The sequence below is a fragment of the Rhipicephalus microplus genome, chromosome 1, assembly GCF_043290135.1.
Source record: "Rhipicephalus microplus isolate Deutch F79 chromosome 1, USDA_Rmic, whole genome shotgun sequence".
Lineage (NCBI taxonomy): Eukaryota > Metazoa > Arthropoda > Arachnida > Ixodida > Ixodidae > Rhipicephalus > Rhipicephalus microplus.
The window spans coordinates 239,120,910-239,140,883 of NC_134700.1; the positions used below are offsets into that span (position 1 = coordinate 239,120,910).

The window sequence follows — 19,974 nt, forward strand, 5'->3', positions numbered from 1 at the left end:
TCAAGATATAGTGCTCGTAACTCTATGCGCACGCACTTTCGGCATCGACTTGCACGAGATGCGCGTGCTTCATTATTCACGACAACACAGGGACCGCCGACACGCTAGCCAGAAGCAGCAAAAACGAGAAAAACGAGGATGCTCTCCGTGCAGCTTTCGTTTGTGCTCTGGCCGCATAAGCAGCACCTAAATCTCTCTCTCTCTCTCACTCCTTCTATGATATATATATATATATATATATATATATATATATATATATATATATATATATATATATATATATATATATATATATATATATATATATATATATATAGTGGGAGTAATAATTCAATGGGCCAGTTAGTCTTCGTGAAGGTATGGGACATGGCACAACGGGAGCGTTGTCAACAAGGATAAATATATTTATTTCCCAACAGTTTCGGGAGGGGACCTCCCTTCATCAGGGGATGAGTTATATATATATATATATATATATATATATATATATATATATATATATATAGCTAAAATGATTCTTTAGCCCACGATGAGTATGAGTTATGAGTGTTGCATTGTGATTTCCGCGTAGCTAATAAGAAAACTGGTTGGATTCATCCCCAGAACTTGTGGTTCTCCTGCAGCCGGCTTAGTTTAAACTCTGTCATACGTCTGATCGCATAAGGCTTAACCTATTATGAGACACTCCATTTATTCCTTTATTTCTTTCACGTTGCTTCGCGAACTGACACAATGTAGGTGACGAATTTCCATAGGGGCTGATCTCTCCTATTCGCACTTGAATATTTTAGTGCGATGACAATGGCAAAACATAAAGTGAGGTGTTTTCTCTTCGCTGCAGAAAGCAAAGCCAAATGAAATCACACGTAGCCTTGGGCCCAAATGAAATACCAAAAATAGATGAGGAGGAGTTGAAAGCGCTCCCATGCTTTTTTGGTGGGGGAATACTGAAGTGCCGATTAACCCAGAACATACGCGTCCGAAGCAGGACCACCCACTTGCGGTACAAAACACCCTGAATTGCCGGGTTCGGGGTATAATTACCATTACGATGCGCACGTATGGGGCTGAGCACACTAAATCGGCGTTGGTGAGAGCCGCCCCCAAGGTCCCAGAGCTCTGAGTGCTGCTCTAATCGCGCACACAAATCAAGAGTGAAAAGTAATAGCTCGCGAATCAGCCTCTACATCAGGAATACCACTAAACACAGTCTCAATTATTAAAAACGATGCAAGTACTGCGTCCTTTTCCTATAGCAGGCGCGACGCACAGCCACTAGTATGCCCCTCCCCTTTTGGATAATGCAATCCGTCACGTTTAAATGGTATTGCTTACCCTCTGTGTTTTGACGTGATGTGCTATTCACTTCCCCTCCCTCCTCCGAGTCGTTCCCGGCACGAGCAGGCGATGGCTCGTGCACATGTGTGCCCAAAGGGAACATCCTTACTGCAACACGCTAGCATTGCCGCCTGCCTGTAACGCAGCTAAATTAATGACGACGTTCTTTATCGACTCACGACGTCATAAAACCGTGGTCATCGCTGCCGTAGAGTTTATGGGATCGCCTGAGGGTCCAGCATTCCGCGACACTTTATATTATTTATTTTATTTATTTATGAATACTGCAACCCTAACATAGGGTTTTAGCAGGGTGGATACACATTTGCTAAATTAACAAATCGGCAAACAAGTAAATATAAAACAGGTGAGGTATGTACACAAAAAGACAATGGTTTGCAATGAACAGTCATAAGGGCATATAATGAAATCAGCGCTATATTCAAGTTGGTCACGAGTGGGGAATTGCTACAGTGATAGAAATAAAAAGCAGGATCACATATCAGACACTCACTGCTGGAGCTGCGCAGCAAAAAGATTCAAGGAAGACTGGGAAACAACTTCATTACTAAGGTTATTCCATTCGATGATTGTCCTCGGAAAAAATGAATATTTGAACGTGTTATTACGGGTGGAGAATGGGGTTATTGTAAGGGAATGCCTCTGTCTTGTGGCATATCCCGTGGAGAAATTAAGTATGTGTGATAAGTCTAACTTATAATAACCTTTAACTAACTGAAAGAAAAATTTCAATCTTAATACTTTATTCCTTTGAGTAGGTGTTGAAAGATTGGCTTTTGATAATAAACGTGTTATTGAATGTCTCTGCTGGTGACTGCAGAGTAATGGCCATAAGAAACAAAATAGGCACCAGTGCTTATATAGTTTAGCGAATTTCAAATATGATTTCGAAACTGCACATAAACGAAGGGTGAAAGTCTTTGTGAAGGAAGCCGTAACATAGCGCCGCTATGTTACGCCGCTATGACAACGCAGATGACATAGCGCCGCTATGACAACGCAGATGTCACTTATACATTAGGGTTCAGTTCCCGCAACGTAGCAGCATTTTTATTTTAGAATACTGCAGAGTCACTTGACGCCAAGAAGGAGCGAAACAAGGAAAAAAAGTAGATTGAATGGGTGCACCAACAATGAACTATACAAGCATAAACATGAGATCAACGCCTGAAGCACTGTTATTCAATTGAAACTATGTCGAAACAACCTTGACCATGTATTTGCCTTGAGTGTGTAATAAACACATACACACTACAGGCATAACGACAACTTCTGAAATGACCCACGTTTGGTTCAAAGCGACCTTGGACATCCTCGCAAGTGCCACTTTCTATAGCTTTCTCTCTCTCCTTGTTTTTTCCCGCACCATTTTTCCCATATTATTTCTCTTGTTTCCTGATTACAATACAGCACCACTTTATAAAGGCTTGTGAGTGTCTGATGTCACGTAAGGACACCATTTACGCATCGACAGGGCCATTAAAGTTAAAGCCGCGACCTTTTCGTGGGCGTTTAGACTATGTTGATCGCGGCTACACATAATAATGACAGAGTGCGGTATCCTCGCTCCACTTGGCTTGTTAGAAAAAAAAATAAAGAAAAATGCGAACGCTAAATCACCAACCAACCACGCTTTTAGGGGACAACCGCAGGTGCTGCGGCTCCCATTGCTCCACTCAGAATATTTTCATTAGTGTCCTTTGCGCTTCGCGAAGCGTATCATGAAAAATGACCAAAACGACTTTTTTTTCTCCAGCCTGATTTATTTTTTTTTGCTAGCATTTTAATTTAGCTCCAGTTTTCACCACCATTTAGGTGTTTTCATTACATAGCTTTCATCTGCTCCCTTGATCGACACCGGTACGAGATCTCGCGAAACAAGAGCAATCGACGCATGAACTAGCTACTCTCTCAGCCGACATAGTGTTCTAGGCTAATGGGGAGCGCCACGCTTCAGAGCGTTTACTCTCCGTATCATTATTTTGTTTTCAGTGCTAAATCTATTTCGGTTAGTGAGTTTGGCTTTCTGGTGTAAGAGGCTATAGCGTCGTCATTCAAGCCTCAAGGAAGGTTCACGACTGTATTTTTTTGTGAGTTTAGATCATATAATCATTCGTCACAGCGGAAACTCAGTTCAAGTTTAATGTTATTTGTCATAAAATTTCTCTCGCAGATGGTTTAAAAAAAAAGAAAAAGAATTTCTTCATGACACCAAGGTTCACGTGAGCTTTGTGTTGAAGATAGGTAATTCACCCATAGCTGCTACACTAATGTGCATTTTGTTTTAAATCTGCAGTCGTGCACTGTATACCAATGCTAGCACCACATGGAAGAGCGTGGATGGACGCACAGACTCGAAAATACTGTGCAAGCAGTAAGAAACCTAAAATTCAAGCGGCTTATCTTCTAGAAGCCTCTTGATGTGAAAAAAACAACCTTTTCAAAATTATGTAATGGAATGGCGTTCTGCAGCGTACGAGGGGTTCTGAAGCTGCTTGCTCGTATAAACATGAATTGCTCACGTGCGTCTATGTTCAGTTCTGTTTCACCAAGCCATATTACGTCCGCAGAAATCTGAGCGACACTCTGCCGCGCGCAGTGCGCCTGTGTTCGCAGTGACAACTCCAACTACACGTCAGAAGTTTCCTGCTTATCTTAGGAATAGGCTGGTGTCTTTAAGAAGCAAGGCGATGCTGGTTGTGAAGCGGATTAGACGCCAAATGCGCTCGTGTCCAATCACACCGTCAAAGAGAGAAGTAGCTAGCAGAGCCTAAAACCCAGCTGCCATAGGCTGGGTTACGTAACTCGCCGAAAGTTTGTTGAAAACGTGCTGCTTCTCTGTGCAAGCTTCGTCTACTCGTAGGAATACTACATTTAAACGGGCAGCAATGTTTGTGGCACATGAAAAAGGCCAGCTTGTTTTCGATGGCACTATTGTACTATACTAGAGCTCTACTGAAGTACCCTTTTTCGTCCTATCATGATTTCAGGGTTGCGAAACGTACGTGCGTCTGATTAACTTATCTGCCTTTCCTTGTGACACACACACACACTCTCTCTGTAGCGTACCAAACTTGATTCCTATGCTGGGATTGTTTAAAAGAATTACATCTGACTCAAATGCAGATTCATCAACACAGTTCTTTTATATTGCGATAGCAATTATATGAGCGCTCTTGGTTGGATTTTTCCACCGGCGTAGGTGTCGACGTCAGCGTCAGCGTCACCGTCATTCACCTTATATATACAAATATATATATATATATATATATATATATATATATATATATATATATATATATATATATATATATATATATATATATATATATATATAATTTCAACAAGCAAGAAAAAAGAAAAAAGAATTGAGAAAACGACACGGGCACACGCACGGAATTGAATATCCGACCTCGGAATTGTGAGTGTGAATCGTTAGCCACTGTCCTATGAAAAAGCACCTCTTTCGGCGTGCAAACGGCAAGGTATTTATACCTACCACGAATTATTATACGTATTATGGGCATCTAAGGGGAACTACTATCGCATTTTCAGCATTACCAGCGAGATGGCGCAATGAACGTGCGTCGCTAGATTGTCACGACGTGGTGGCACGCGCTCTCATCTCCCACGCGTACTTTGCCCCGCGGAGAGGAAATGCTTATGCGTGCGCTCGCTTATCTCGCGGTGGGGACAATCGTACGCCTTGGGCTTTCACCGGAACGATTCTGTTGTAGTTACCGGGCGCTCAATGGCGACTGCACTCGTTGCAGTCTCCGTTTGCGAAAAGGGCAAGCTTTCCAGATACAGTGAAGTAACAATTGAGACGCTTCTTCATGTTCATCTGCCCCTGTGAGTACGTTTCGTGCGTGATTTGTGCATGAGAAACGCATGAAACGTTTCGATTTGTTTGCCATTCCTCGCGTGACCGTCTAATTTGTTCCTATCGCATTCAATGCTCCGCCTTTGCGGCAAAGCTGTGACTTCTTTTATAAAACAATGTGCGACTAATGATAGTCGAAAAACAGACTGAGATTTCATTTTTTATTTGCTGATATATTTGTGTTTGAATAGATCATAAACGTGCAATATAGGTTGCAAAGTATGTAACATCAAAGGCCTAATCATATTACAAGCATGCCAGATATACACCGCAGAATACGTAATTTACAAAACAAAAAAAGTTTATTAATGAATAGTATACAAGGGAAAAACATATCCAGAAAAGCAGAAAGGTCTGTTTAAAAGCGAAGTTTTCCCGCAGTGTCAAAGTTCGGCACCCTCAAATGGGTATTGCTGATTTATTGCAATCGGGGCACGCTGTATGTGTTATCTGTCTTTCAACCATTAAAGAGAGGGGTAGAAATTTTATCCCACAGTGCCAATATATATGTCCAGCATAAAAGAACACGAAATAAAGCTATGAAAGTGCTATCTAATACCGTGTAGCATTCGCTGAAACTACACATATACGTAAACAGCCAGTGCTCGGTCAGCGAACGAAAGAGTTACGAGGTCTCTTCGAAATGGCACAAATATAAATGTGCCTAAAGGGAAAAGAAACTGTACAGTGGTGCGCTCTTATAAAACAGCATTGATTATCGCTCTCCGCGTTTTGATTTTATGTGTTTCTCTCGCCCTACTGATCAGACGCACACACTCCCGTAAAGGCACGCTTTTTTGCACAAGTTACTGTTGCACTGTCACATTTGTTTTCTTTCTTCGTGGTCGTAGGAAAGCGCATGGAGGTGGGGAGGGGGTGGGGGCGTGTTCGCGCCTGCACCAGCGACAGCCGATCCGTGAAAGGCCAGCTCGGTGTCGGGCCCCGGTGGCGAATCACTAAAAGACGGGTTGACCGGGAAATTGCCGCCAGCTCCAAAAGCCCCGCTACGAGCACGAACGCCAGCCGGGGCCCTGGTAGACGTAAATGTCGGCCATTGCGTGCTTCTATTCATTATTTCTTTTGCTCTTCGTTGGTGCTTCTCCCACACCTTCGGCCGTGCTGGTTTGAGTGAACTCGGAAAAGCTTTCGTGCCACACCTTTTTTTGCCTTTATTTTTATACTGCAGATTTTTGTACCCTGTCTTTGAACCGGCGACTTATACACAAAAGAGGGGAAAATAGTAGGATACGTGTTAGAAACGAGAGTGTTATAGCTGATAGAAGAAAATATGGGCGTAGGAGGAAGAGAGTCCGAAGTAATGAAGACCGTGCGGTGAAAAATAAAATGAAATGGCACTAACTATACACATAGATACGTGGATAGCAATACCATAAATGAACAGGGCAAGAAAAAGGAATCAGTGGCCCGCCACAGGCGGCCGAATCTCGGAGCCTATTTCCGACGGCGCATTTGTTCTTGAACGTGGAAGGGCTCTCGGTTGGAGAGCGGGGGCGGCAGAGCCTCGTTACAGTGCTTCTCTCGTTTCCACTAATCCCAATTTTTCCCCAGTTTCCCTGTTGCCTTCTACACCTAACTTTTTGTTTTCCACTGCATCGTTTCTTTCTGCCGGCATGCCACACTGCTTTTGGCGTTACAGGCAGTGCCGCCTTGCACAAGCTTATTCTTGTTTTCGCACTGCCAACACTCGAAAAGTGGGACAAGATGGAAAGCTGTTTCAACTCGAAAGGCGCCAAGCTGTACCAGACTCTGGAAGAAAGTGGTTAAAAAAAACACGCAAAAAGCGAAATAAAGCCAGAGCTGGTTCTAAATCTAGCTCGGGGATCTTAGTAATTATCGCACTATTTCTGAAGATGGTTTTGTTTTACTTCATTTCTAACACGCACAAAGCAAACACGATTTTCACTCGCTCACTCGTTGCGCGTCGTCTTTTTCTCTCGACTTCCAGTGTTGCTTACTGCCTTGGCTTTTCAAACATTGCTTTCGCTTCCGAGAATGCAATTTTTTTTTCGAAAATGAGTGCTTTCGCGTGTGCAGCACCCTAATGGCGCTTGCTTTAGCGTTGAACAAGATAAACAAACCCGGGACGTGCTAAGAGCTTAGAGCTAGCGCTGATTGCGTCTGCAGCTCCAGCCGTTTTGGGACTGCAGTTGTGTTTTGCTTGTTTGAATATGTTTTCTTTTCTTGTGCCTCATAACATACGTGCTGTCGAGTGCTTACTTTCGCCACGTTCCATGCGCAGTAGGCAACGTGCAAATACGTTTTCTTATCTGTACAAATTTTGAAGATATGAGTTTGAGCGAATAGCCTCGTTTCTCACGTGACATGCGCGTGTTTACGCGTGGGTTTATAGTGGTCAGACCTCTTTCTGGTACTTGCGATAAAAGTAGTACTGATTAGGCAAAACGAAAGTGCTGTTAACACGGGTTCTACAGAGAGCTTTAACAAGAGACACATGTGTCGTGTAGTCGGGGCATTATGGCGAGGTTTACATATCTTGCTTGTCGGACTTCGCGTAGTGTAGCACTCCTTAGCATCAAACATCTGCGGTAAAGAAACAGAGGAGGCCGAACGGAAACTGGATATTGCCAGAAGAAAGAGGCCCCTGATTGAAAACTTCACTACGTTACTGGTTTGTTCAACACTTCCCCCCCCCCCCCCCCCATCGTGCTTCTACAAAAACAATGTGGTGATAGTAGAGACGGTACAGATAGGACCTATTATAAATTTGAAGGAAGCAATATTTTTTTTGCACGTTTTACGACACGTTTTGACGGCAAACGCTTTCGCGATCGCACTGCAGATTTTTAGGATGAGTGCTCCTTAGCATGTTCTTCGCACCAGAATGCACGTGCAGCTGTCAGTACGCTTCCTTTGAAAGCTCCACCACATGGCCTCGACTGGCTTCGACAGACGTCAGAGCAGCCAAGCGTTAGACCGCGGCCGGTCTGGAGGCACTTGCTTGCTGGAGCGAGTGCGCACCTCGATACCAGCCGTGATTGGACGCGGTATGTTTCCTGTAGATAACGATAGATGGGGTGCGGGTCGATTTCACTAGTAAATTTTTCCGTTTGACGTCCGCGCGCGCCAATGAAATTTGTTTTATTTCTGTAACAAGCAGAATAAATAGCTTCCGCAAAAGCAAGGAAGAAACAACCATTACGCATGCACACGGTGACAAAAAAAGTAAAAATATGTATCCCTCTGCCCATGCACGTTTTCTTTCTCACTGTTTATTCGCTCAAGCCAAACAATTGTTCAAAAATGCACAGCGTATAGAGTTGTCTAAATTTTAATAACTGGGGTTCATTATGTTTTTTTTTGCTGTATTTTGTACGTTTCCACAAACACTAGTGTGGTGTGTGGTTCAAAAAAGACCCTTTTAGCGTGTATGGAATTTCGGTACACACAGAAGTGCTTGTGGAATACCGGGTGACCACACAAAGGCCGTGACATCTTGTGACCCGTCGTAAATTCAAAATTACAGGCCCCGCCTTTTTGTCTCGACAAGGTTTATAAAAAAATGAAAGGTAACGTATTAGGCATTATGCCTCTAAATAGAAATTCTGCCTATTCCGTGCCTAATGGGTTCATTTTGGCACCGGCAGATGACACCACCTATCTGGCCGCTGAGGTTTGCGGCCATAGGGCAACCCTGTATTGCGCTAACACTCAGAAGTCTTCAAAAAAGCTAAAAATAACTGATGCCGCAGTAGGCGTATGCTTTCCTTGCTGTCTGTCCTGCATAATTACTTTACACATGTGTTGTAGTAACAGCTACTATATTATATACTAAGCCCACGGAAACTCGCGTGCTATTTTCTTAAGCGCATAGTGGTTTGGTTTAACACACTTGTGCCACTACTGCAACAGTACAATGTTTTCTTTGTCTACTTTTAAATATCAGCGTTAGATACGCAGAACAAAATGAAAAATGCACGAGCTAGTAAAGTCCGTCAACCGCAGATAAGTTTCTGGTAACTATATTTTTTCTTCCATAAAAGTATCAGCCATGCATCTGCCCCTACAATGCTTTCTTAAGCTCTCCAGTTTATTACCCGTATAGGAGAAAAAAAATGAAAAAAGGTGTCGTGAGTCTTTCACCTTGAATTTTTATTAAGAAAAACTGAAACCTCTTGTTGCAACACTAAAATATTTTGATATTAAAATTGTTTTTGTGGTTAAGCATTCTTTAAATCATGAAGCTTCAAATTATAAATGCTGACTTTGCCAAAGAGACAGGGACATCAGCATTTATAATTCCGAAATTTCGCGAAGATTGTGTATATCGATTGGGCCATCTCTCCTCTTCAACAACGTCGGAGCCCGTAGCGATTTTGCTAACCGTAAGCTTTATTAAACTCTCAACGACACCAAGAAAATGGGTGGTAATTACAGACTCTCTGGCGGCACTCGCATGTGTGGAAAATGCCACTTCAAGACATACTGATGTGCGTAAAGTATACGCTATACTAAAAGAGCTTTCAGAAGCTATGAAGTCGAATAATCGAGTGGTTTCCCAGTCACTGCGGAATCAAGGGAAATGAAATGACAAATGAGTTCACGAAATCCGCTCACCATTCTACGCAAGCGTGTTTCATTCTGTATCTCAATATTATGTAAATGGAATTTCAAGAACAACGAAACGTGATTTATGCTAGTCTACCTGGTTTACAGACAAAACAAAGGAATCGATCCTATATGCTGTTGATCCTAATCTTGAATGCCAATTAGACTGTGACCTCCCCAGGCGCATCGACACACTCGCATATCGCCTAAGACTCGGAACTGCTTACACAAAGCACTTCCTACTTCGTATTCAGCGTTCAACATCGTCAACATGTTCAGGCGGCCACGACGACGAGGACATCTATCACCCCTTGCTCGACTGTCTGAAACACGACACACACAGAAGGCGACTCGAACTGGAACTCCATAAGTTAGATCTCGAGTGGTCATTTGCGTTGCTCGAGTGGTCATTTGCGTTACTAGGCCCAAGGCCATGTAAAACAAATGGCAAAGCAATGAATGTGCTGCAACCCTTTTTCGAAGAAACGAAGATTTGTGACCACTACTGAGTGGACTATAGTTGAAAGTGAGCGTGGCGACTACGTGTTTGTTCTGACCATAGGAGAACTTCTCTGTCACCTATGTAAGACGGTATATGTGAATATATGCTATTTTGTGTTTTTTTCTTTATTTGTAACAATCAAGTGCACAGTGGTAACCATCACCAAGTAACGGTGACAAAAACTCTTTCGTTTGTTTTCTATTTCAATGAAGCTTTCAATGGTAGAGAGAGCTCAATCACACGGATAAAAATTACAACCACTCCTTTTATTGCATAGTTATCCTGCGTAAAGCCAGCTGTTCAGCAACTAGCCCCCCCCCCCCCCCCCCAAAAAAAAAGAAAGGTCATATCACAGGCCTCGCTGGTTCGTTTCAGGTGACACCATTTACTCGTTCAGTTCTCCTTTTTTATATTGTATCACCTTCTCATCTTATGCTTCTCTTCACCTCAGGGAGAACGTTGTATCATGATCAACGTTCCTATGTTTATGACTTGCAATTTTTCTTTGGCACACCAGCTGGCATTATTATTTCATTTTGGTATTTCTTTTTTTTTTCCTGTGAGCTTTTTCTTTTCTTTCGCACCATCACGCAAAACCTGGTCCTAAAAAAACAAGCTTATCTTTTCCACTTCTCGTCTTCTGAGGGGCTCAGTCTCAAAAATGCGTTTTTCATAACTTTTGTTAAATCTTGTTTTTTACTCAAAACAAAGAATTTAACTTGCCTAGCTTTGACTGGTTTCTTTATTTTCTCCGGCGACCGCAGGTTCAACTTCTCATTAGCAGGGGCCGAAGAAAACACGCGCTGACCAAAGTAAAAATAACTTTTTAAAAAGACCCTTTGCCTTCCACTTGGTATCCTTATTCACAATAAAGTTTGAGCAGCGCGTTTGCGTTTCTATAGGATCGTCAAATCAAACATTTCCAACAAATCGCATACAATAGTGTACGCTCACCGCATCTCTTGTTTAGCGTGTGTGCAGTCTTTTGAAGAAAAAGAATATTGGATGAAGTTGTGGACGGAGTTTCATTTATTGTCGAGTGGATGGAAGCATCTTCCCAGTTGCCGACATGACCCATGAATTCAACATGAGAACATATATTTGCTTTGGTCGGCGCCGTGTTCTCACCGTCCACGTAATTTCCCGGTCAGGCGGGATTCCGCCAAAGTCTCGACCTCATGAGAATTTCTTGTAAGAACGATTTTAGCAGTTGCCGTCATAGTATTATGAAGCCATTTTTCTGGCGAACACGAGGAATGTGAAAGTGCGTTTTAGTTTGCTTTTATTGGTCACCTCCTATTGCAATAACCATGTTGAGCCACTATACTTAGTCCATTTCCATCAGCACATAATCTTATTTTCCTAGTCTGTTGTGTGCGAGTTTCTGTCGTGATGTTAATTAATGAGCATCTAAATATGTGCAGTGTTTTTATTTCGTAGATACATGTCCAGTTCGCTCTCATAGCCATAAGCTCCCTAAGAAGGAAAAATTTAACCTCCGCCGCGGCGGTCTAGTGACTAAGGTACTCGGCTGCTGTCTCGCAGGTTGTGGGATTGAATCCCGGCTGCGGCCGCTCCATTTTCGATGGAGGCGAAAATGCTGTAGGCCCGTGTGCTCCAATTTGGTTGCACGTTAAACAACCCCAGGTGATCGAAATTTCTGGAGCCATCCACTACGGCGTCTTTCATAATAATATGGTGGTTTCGGGACGTTAAGCTCCACATATCAACAAAAAAGTGTAATGTTTTTTTTTTCTCTTGTCTTAGTGTTTAGTCAGACAAAATACTAAAACAAGCGATATTTTGCGTCTGTTTCAGCTACCAGAACGGACGGATGATTTTTCTGATATAAGCAGTACTTTAAAATCAGAAGTTGGGCTTGTTCGTACATATAGTGGCTACCGTGTTATCTTTTGTTTTTTGGGCTATGTACGATACAGACTTCACCAACGATGGGCCAAAATAATGCCCGAAAAGCAACAAAAAAGAGAGACAAGGAAAGAAAGTTTTAGTGAAGCACTTAGAACTTCCGTACTATGTGAACCAAACCTTCGCTGTTTGTAGATTCCAAAAGGTTAGGTCACATATACTGCATTTTTCTATATCAAAGAGGCGGGGTATACAGTTCATTCAAATGTCACACCAAACCAGTTCAGATTTTTTCACCTTTACTTTGTTAGTACTGACGCAATACTCTGCAGCAATATGAACGCACTTCCTTGAAATGTCTTGACTCGTGCAAGCACCGGCAATACGTCAAATGAGTAACATGCGAAAATTGATTACGTTAACTCGCCTCGAAGGCATTCGAAGTTTTGTCTCCGGCGTCGAAGGAGATTGTCCCATTGAAGAACGTTTTAGACATTCTCTATTAAAATATTCACATATGAAAGGAAAGCACGAAACATTAATTGATGTTGCGGCACCACCATAAAAGTTGATATGACAGCATTAGGTTGTTTGATCATCTGCCGAATTTATAGTAATGCACGGAACCTATGGAAGCAAGTTTCGTTAATCATGAATGTTTCTTTTCCGCATTTACGGAGAACGTTTTACACCACTTATCGGAGTTTCTGGCAATACCCGCGGGATTCCTGCCCATCCGAAGACGCCTCTGACGACGAGCTTATTTGTCTATTTTGCTTTCAGTTTACCTTTTTTCTTCATCTAAAAACGAGCATCCGTTGATCGCGTGACATCTGTCGCTAATGCCGCCAGGATCCTGTCGACGCCTTTAACGTTTTAGTCATGCTTGGAGGATCGCTTCCTGCATGCCTTCTTATTGACCCTTTCTTTTTTTCATGCCTCATTCACTCCTTTCATTTCATGTAACTCTCGCGTGCTTCTTCCATCTCTTGTTATTTCTTCTCACAACGTCCACTCCGTAAAGATGTTCGGATGGCGGGTATTACGCTGCGTGTTTCACGAAAAGGGTCTATTAATACGCGCGCCAGAAACGCCCCGCCTATCTTTACCATTGAGGTATCCCGAGCGGGCAAATTAAGCGTATGATTTACTGAAAAACTAAAACGAATTATACAAAGGAAAGGGAGCCGATTGCGATTTTCTATTTCTCCTTGCAAACAAGCATCATTTGCCATTCGGCAGCCGTAAATGACATCTGCGCACGCCATGGGCGGCACTGCGTGATAAAAGTGAGTCGGAACCAATCGTGGGCTGCATAATTTGAAATTACGCCGCAGTCGAAGCCGCGGCTCAGGCCCGACTTCGGGAACGAACAATGCGAAAGTAATAGAAAGAAAGAGCATGGAAGAGAAAAGAGCCACGCAATGATGAGGAAGAGCATCGACGCCATGATAAGGACGGCGAATAGCTGCCTAATGTTCATGAGCGTTCTTCCGTCCTCATTAAGTTGGCTCGTTAAGACAACAGTCACCATTTCCTCTGTCTCTTGTAGTGTTTTTAGGTTCTTATACTTCAGTTTTAAGCCACAAGCTTTTCCTCCGACGATGACTTTTTCGCTGGTTAGTGCATCTACTGGATTAAGGCGATAGCTATAGTATTCATGCAAAATGCCTCCTCTTATTAATTTGCAATTTATTGCACTGGCTCCGGGATGTGCTCAAACTTGAGCTCATTTTCGGAAAAACTGCTTTTATAAATAGGCTTATTTGACATTCTCTCAAAAACTGCGTAGGGTGGTTCTTAATTTTATACACGTCATTTCAATTAACGACATTGTGCAGATAGAGGCGGAATGTTTTACTAATGCGAAGTCAGTAGACGAGTGAATTCGGCATTTACCTGCTTTTTTCTTAGCACTGAAAACAGTGCGATACTTCAAGAACACCCATGACGGGCAGTATTATTGGCCGTTTATTTCATCTTGTGTACCACCATGCCTTACGAAACAATCACCAAGCTCCCTCACATTGCTTATAGAGAGCTGAAGGCGTACCACTGCACATTATACAGTAACTTAACAGACATTCAGAATGGCTAGATGACACGCCATTAATAAGAACGTACACACAGAAAATATAAGAATGATAATGATGAATTGATGCGCCTCAGCGATGCATTACCTTCCTGTATGCGAATTCCACCCAGAGTCTTAGGAAGCTTATGCATTTTTTATTGTTAACTTCATCCTAAAAAGACCGTAGTAATTTGTCAAAAAAGCTACGCGGCGGTAAGTTTATCCACTTTTGCTCGCCGTACGCAGCCGAGGACCCGTTCCAACGCAGAAATAAGACAGAACTGCAAAAGTATTACCAGCAATGACCAGGAAGTGAGTAATTCACTGCTAAAGCCTAAACAGTAAAAATAACTTGAAAGCAACAATTTAGCGTACACCAACTATTTGTTAGCTTACGAAACCCTTGAGTGTTCTCTATTTTCCTTTTTTTTTTTTGAACAGAACTTCGAGGATGTAATGGTTACTGACATTGCGAGCACACTCAAGGGCAAACCACACGTGAAGAAAAGATGATATGTACTTAAAAAAGCCAGTTCTTTCTTTCCTTTTTTTTTCATTAACCTAATACGATAATTAAGGACTTAACAAGCTCTCATGCACACAAACGCGCAGTCAGTTGACTTGCGGAGCCAATAACGAAGACCAGAATACAAAAAGAAAAACAATTGCAGAGGTTCACTGCTTGGTAGTAATATAGCCCAGGTTTGTATCTCAGATAATCTGAGGTATTCCACAGATTTAGCTACGCGACTAAGCAGAAAACTACGTCGTTAAGCGGTAGCGTTTGAACGTTGCCAGCATATTGGAATCTTCAGCTGGCACATCACGAAAATTGGCTCCACTTGTGACGATGAATCAACGTTGAAAAACATTCCTAATGAATTCCTGATTATATCTACATATAGTAATATCTAAATTGATTTTTTAACTAAGAAAGTGCACGCTGAATATTGAAAGAAAAAAAAGGAAGCAAAGTTATCTACTAATGTGTACTGACTAGTAAAAAGACAAACTGCAGTTGTGAATGCAAAGGTTGGTTTTACATTTTCTTGCCTCTGTCGGGCGCAAAAATTAATCGCGGCTGAGTCGGAGAAAGTGTCACCAGAACGATCAAGTTGGTCCTTCAGATTCCAAAAATTAGATGAAACCCGAAAGATTCCGTTTTTAGGCTAGTTTGGTCTGGTCGATGCTAAGTGACCTTACTCGATCTGTTCAAATTTCAGTCGGACTTCTCAACAGAGTATAATGTTGCCGGCTTGAAGCGGCTCAGGCTTATAGAAACCACACACCCGAAGGTAATGTTTGTCGGAGTTTTATGATTTTCGTATAAGACGACACCTTTACTTGTAGTCAATATTGTACATTTTAGAAGTGAACACCTATAGTAAAGCGAGATCAGTGATAAACAATAGCAGAAATGAGAGATATAAAATAACTTGAAATAATCACGTATATATAGTCACGCAATCGGCTTACTTCAAATGCTTTGTTATGTGAATGAACGAGAAGTCACTGCAAATGTTAGTTGAACACACGAAATAAGGAACGCATATAATTAACTAGATCTCATAATAATGATAATAATGAACAAATCAAAACTGTCTACTGATACTTCATTGCCTCTGCATTCCTTACTTTTTAATTTTTAGCCACTTTCCTACGGGGTAAATGTAAGGTGTATAAAAACTCGACGTCCTTCTCACCAATAGCCATGTTTGAAATCCCTTCCTGAACTTGCACCAGGGCCAACATTACAACTTCCTGTTTTGTATGTGTGACAGATTGGCTCTTTCAAAGTTGTCCTTATGGGACAGATCCCGAACGGGTATTTGAATGACTGGTGTTGAAGCTGGTACGGTGCACATTTTAGCTGTGGTACTTCACGCTTAAATGGCCTCAACTCAATTGTCAAGAATGCAAGTTAAAGCCTTGTATTTAAAAATAATTCAGGACACTCAGGATCCAGAAATGACACAAATTGTGCTCACCCCAAACTTTTTTACTGATAATACTACTGAATAGCGTATCCGCTGCTCGAAACATGCAGCACTACTTGCCTAAGTATTCAATGCTCGATAGTAAGAATTCTTGGTGTTCAACGCCCAAAAAACTACGATATGTTTATGAGAGTTGCCGTGGTGGAAGGCTCCGGAAATTCTGACCCCTTAGGGTTCCTACACGCACACCTAAACCTGGGTACACGGGTTTCATTGATTTTCACCTCAATCAAAATGCAGCTGCTTTGGCCGCAATTGGATCCCATGACCTGTGGGTCAGTAAACTAGTATTTCAACTGCTAGATCACCATAGCGATTTCAACCATTTTCAAATAGAAAATCAGGATTATTTGTGGTGCGATGTTACAAACAACGCACATGGCATTCATATCAATGATTCGCTTCAATAGATCAAAAATTTTCGTAATATTGCAGTCTTCCGTGGTAACAAATACACGAGAGAAATTTAGACGTGGTTTCAGCAGGCTAGAGCGAACTAGCTCAGGCCGACCTCTCTGGTTTCTAATAAATTCTCACTCACTAGACACGATTTTTTTTCCTGTTTAAATAAACTTCCTAGCCAACGTATTTTGGAGAGATAGCTCCAGTAATGCTGGTGCAAACCCAGGAGACGCCATGGACTATGAATTTCACCTTCAAGCTCAACCCAGCTCATGCCCGGGAATCCGAGCAGCGTCAGGACCGCTGATGATAGTTTACGGATTTCCCGTGAGATGGCGCGAAGCTCTCGGCGATGAACGTCGGCGATGAGTTCGCGCCGAGGTTTCTCCATAATATCAGAGCGTTAATTTCCGTGCTTGTTTTTGCACACGCCACGTATCGTCACAACGCAATTCGAAAAAATTAAACAAAATACGCTGAACAGTGTCTGAAGGCCAGTATTTAGTGCCACCACCTCAAGAGGTACGGACGGCATCTAATTTTCATACGCGTTTGAGCCAAGAGCGTCAACGGCTTTGAGCAGCGCCTGCGTGTTGTCCGTTGTTGGAACTGTGGATGCTGCAGTTGCTTCTACAAAAGTGGATGTAGCGACTAAGATATGCCATAACGTTAAATATCTAGAGTACGGTCCTTTTGAAAAGTGGGCGAAATTGAGGTAGCACTCGACAAACTTGGTTTAACCACGTTCAACCGCGCGATTTCTTTGATATATTAATTCTTGTGCTCCGTTACACTTATTAAAGTTTTTTATATTTTGTTATTTTACTAGCATTGTATTGCGCATTTCAGGAAATCTTCCCAGCTGTGAGCTCAATGTTTATCCTATTTGCTAGCTTCTAACGATTTACCACAGTAAAGCACCGATCCGGAATAAGTATGAAAGCGATTATTGTTCCCGCTTGACCAATGCTTTGATTGCTTTGATTACCGCTGTTTTTCGCCAAACTACAACTGTACAAAAAAAAAAAACTTCGGCAAACGAACAGATTTGCCCACTCATAACCTATAGCTGCCAAGTACGTATTTATTTTTGAATAAAAAATGCGGGATAATATGCAAGCACCATGACGATATTTACTTGGCTAACAAGGTTGTACTGACCTGTGACTGCCTGGTACCGGGCGCCCACCTCTTGAGACCAACATCCGAGCAGCAGTACTACTCCAAACAATGCAGTGCACCGACGGCATGGCCGTCTGGACACCGACACACATTTATAGCCGGCACTGCACATGTCACCACTGTCCGTGTCTGGTCGCGCGTCAACGGCCAAAGCCAAACGTTAAAAAAGTTCTGCTATGTCCACACACTGTGGTCGCACCTATTCGGGTACAGCCAACGTACCAACGGTTGAGTGGTAAAGAAAAACAGAAATGGCAGAAGAAGCAGCAAAATAAATCCAGTGAGTCCTAATTTAAAATAAAACGATGGGTTGACGAGCAGGCGAACACATCAAGAACGATGTCCGCACAGGAGTTGCGTTCACGGAGAGCTCACCATATCACTGGTGAGATGGTAAGGATTCACAGCTGACCTTATGAGATGGTGCCCCGGACGATTAATAATACAACGAGATGTCCTTATGCACAGAAGTCACAGGGATATCTTCATATATTCCGGTTTCTAAACACACAATCGCTAGGCAACTGCAGACTTCACCTGAAGCGTACCACCCAAAAGTTCCAGCCTTTCGGTCGAGTACTTGCAAGGTCCACACGCCTAACCAGTCAATCCCGTCTGCACGGAACCCGAGATAGCCCTGTCCACACGCCTAACCAGTCAATCCCGTCTGCACGGAACCCGAGATAGACGAGATGGTCAGAACATGTCATAGAACTTACGATCGGTTCTTTAAAAAATTGCCGATGGACGGCCGACTCGCGCTTGGTACGAACCGCGGCCCTGTAACGTCCCCGTACAGGAGGAGCCTGCTTAGCGTCCGAAAGCGAGCGATGAAAGCAGAAAGAAGTCCTCGAGCGGAAGGAGGAGAGTGACGATCGGCACCGGCGCGGCCGGCTCAGCGCGCGCTCGACAGCGACTCCCGGGCGAGCGCGAACGCGAGTCCACTTGCCGCCGCCGCTTCATGGCCCGCCGCCGGCGGCGTTGACGGCAGCGCGCTCGCTGCTGCCCCAGCGCCCTCCACGAGTGGTGGAGAGAACCGAATGCAAAAGGCAAGAAAGAAGGAAAACCGGGAGACCATTTCTGCCACAGCGACGGCACAGAGACCCAGGCTCCCATGCCCTTATTCTACTTTCCCTCCTTTTTTCCCTCTATTTCCCCTTTTATTTGAGTGAAAAGCGCCCTGGAGCGCTGGTTTCCGGCCCTGGGCAGAAGGCCGTGAACACTGACTTCTGGCCTTGTTGTTTTGAGTGTGCGTGTGACCTTTGTTTCGATAGCTTAAAAATTTTATATATAATCCAGTTTATTCTGATGCCGTTGGTGAAAATACAGATATCTTTATTTCCCTATTTATTCCCGGCGCGATATTACCGATAAACAGTTTCCAAGCACTCGTTCGTCTCATATCGATCATGACCTTTTTTCTTTTGTTTTTCAACGATCTGATTTGTAAAATGACTGATAAAACGGGGTTAATGAATGCAGGCGCCTTATGACCACATTCCTTGCATTGCTGCGTTTTTTTTAAAGCACCTTTTTTTCTGTGCGATGCTTAAACGGACCGGCAAGGATTAAATAATATCAAAATGGGGGGGGGAGTGATTTTAAATGAAAAGAGAAAAGTGAGCACCGCAATTGTCTCTAACAGGGAGGACACCTCAACAGTAGCTCACAAGGGGTGAAGGTAAGGAGGGATTAAAATGATTGGATTAAAAGGTATAGAGACAGAGAGAGAAGAAAGAGAGTGTGAGGCGCAGGGCCAGCGAGAGAGTGAAGTAAGGAGAAAATAGGAAAGATGGACATGGTCGCAGGAGCCCGAGGACGGGGCACCACTAGGCGAGAGCTCTTGCCGGCGTCAAGCGAAGGCGTAGGGCGGGCCCAGTTGGCCAGGGCTGCGCTGTCGTCGGAGATTGCAGGGGCACTGTGATGCGGGTTCTTGTTGCTGATTTGTTTCTCCTGGTTGAGCCCCGGAGAGTTTTTCTAATAAGGACAAAGCCGTTTGCTTAACAAACAACACCTAAACATTTACTGCAGAACTGAAGCAAAACTCAAACACAAACTACAAGAAATGAGTAGCTGGCTAAAAGCGGGATTTAGAAGGAAAACAAACATCTAAAGTCCC

At 43.1% G+C, this 19,974-nt stretch overlaps 1 protein-coding gene across 2 annotated transcripts in view; it reads right to left on the bottom strand.

Moving 5' to 3' along the window:
* LOC119166092 (synaptogenesis protein syg-2) overlaps positions 1 to 18,754 on the bottom strand; it is a 159,596-nt gene extending 140,842 nt beyond the window's left edge. For both annotated transcript variants that reach the window (XM_075891688.1, XM_075891687.1), the window contains exon 1: positions 17,835 to 18,754. In XM_075891688.1, coding sequence (XP_075747803.1) covers positions 17,835 to 17,967 — 133 coding nt within the window. In that variant the 5' untranslated portion in view covers positions 17,968 to 18,754. The remainder of the gene's footprint in view (positions 1 to 17,834) is intronic.
* Positions 18,755 to 19,974: the final 1,220 nt, after the last annotated feature.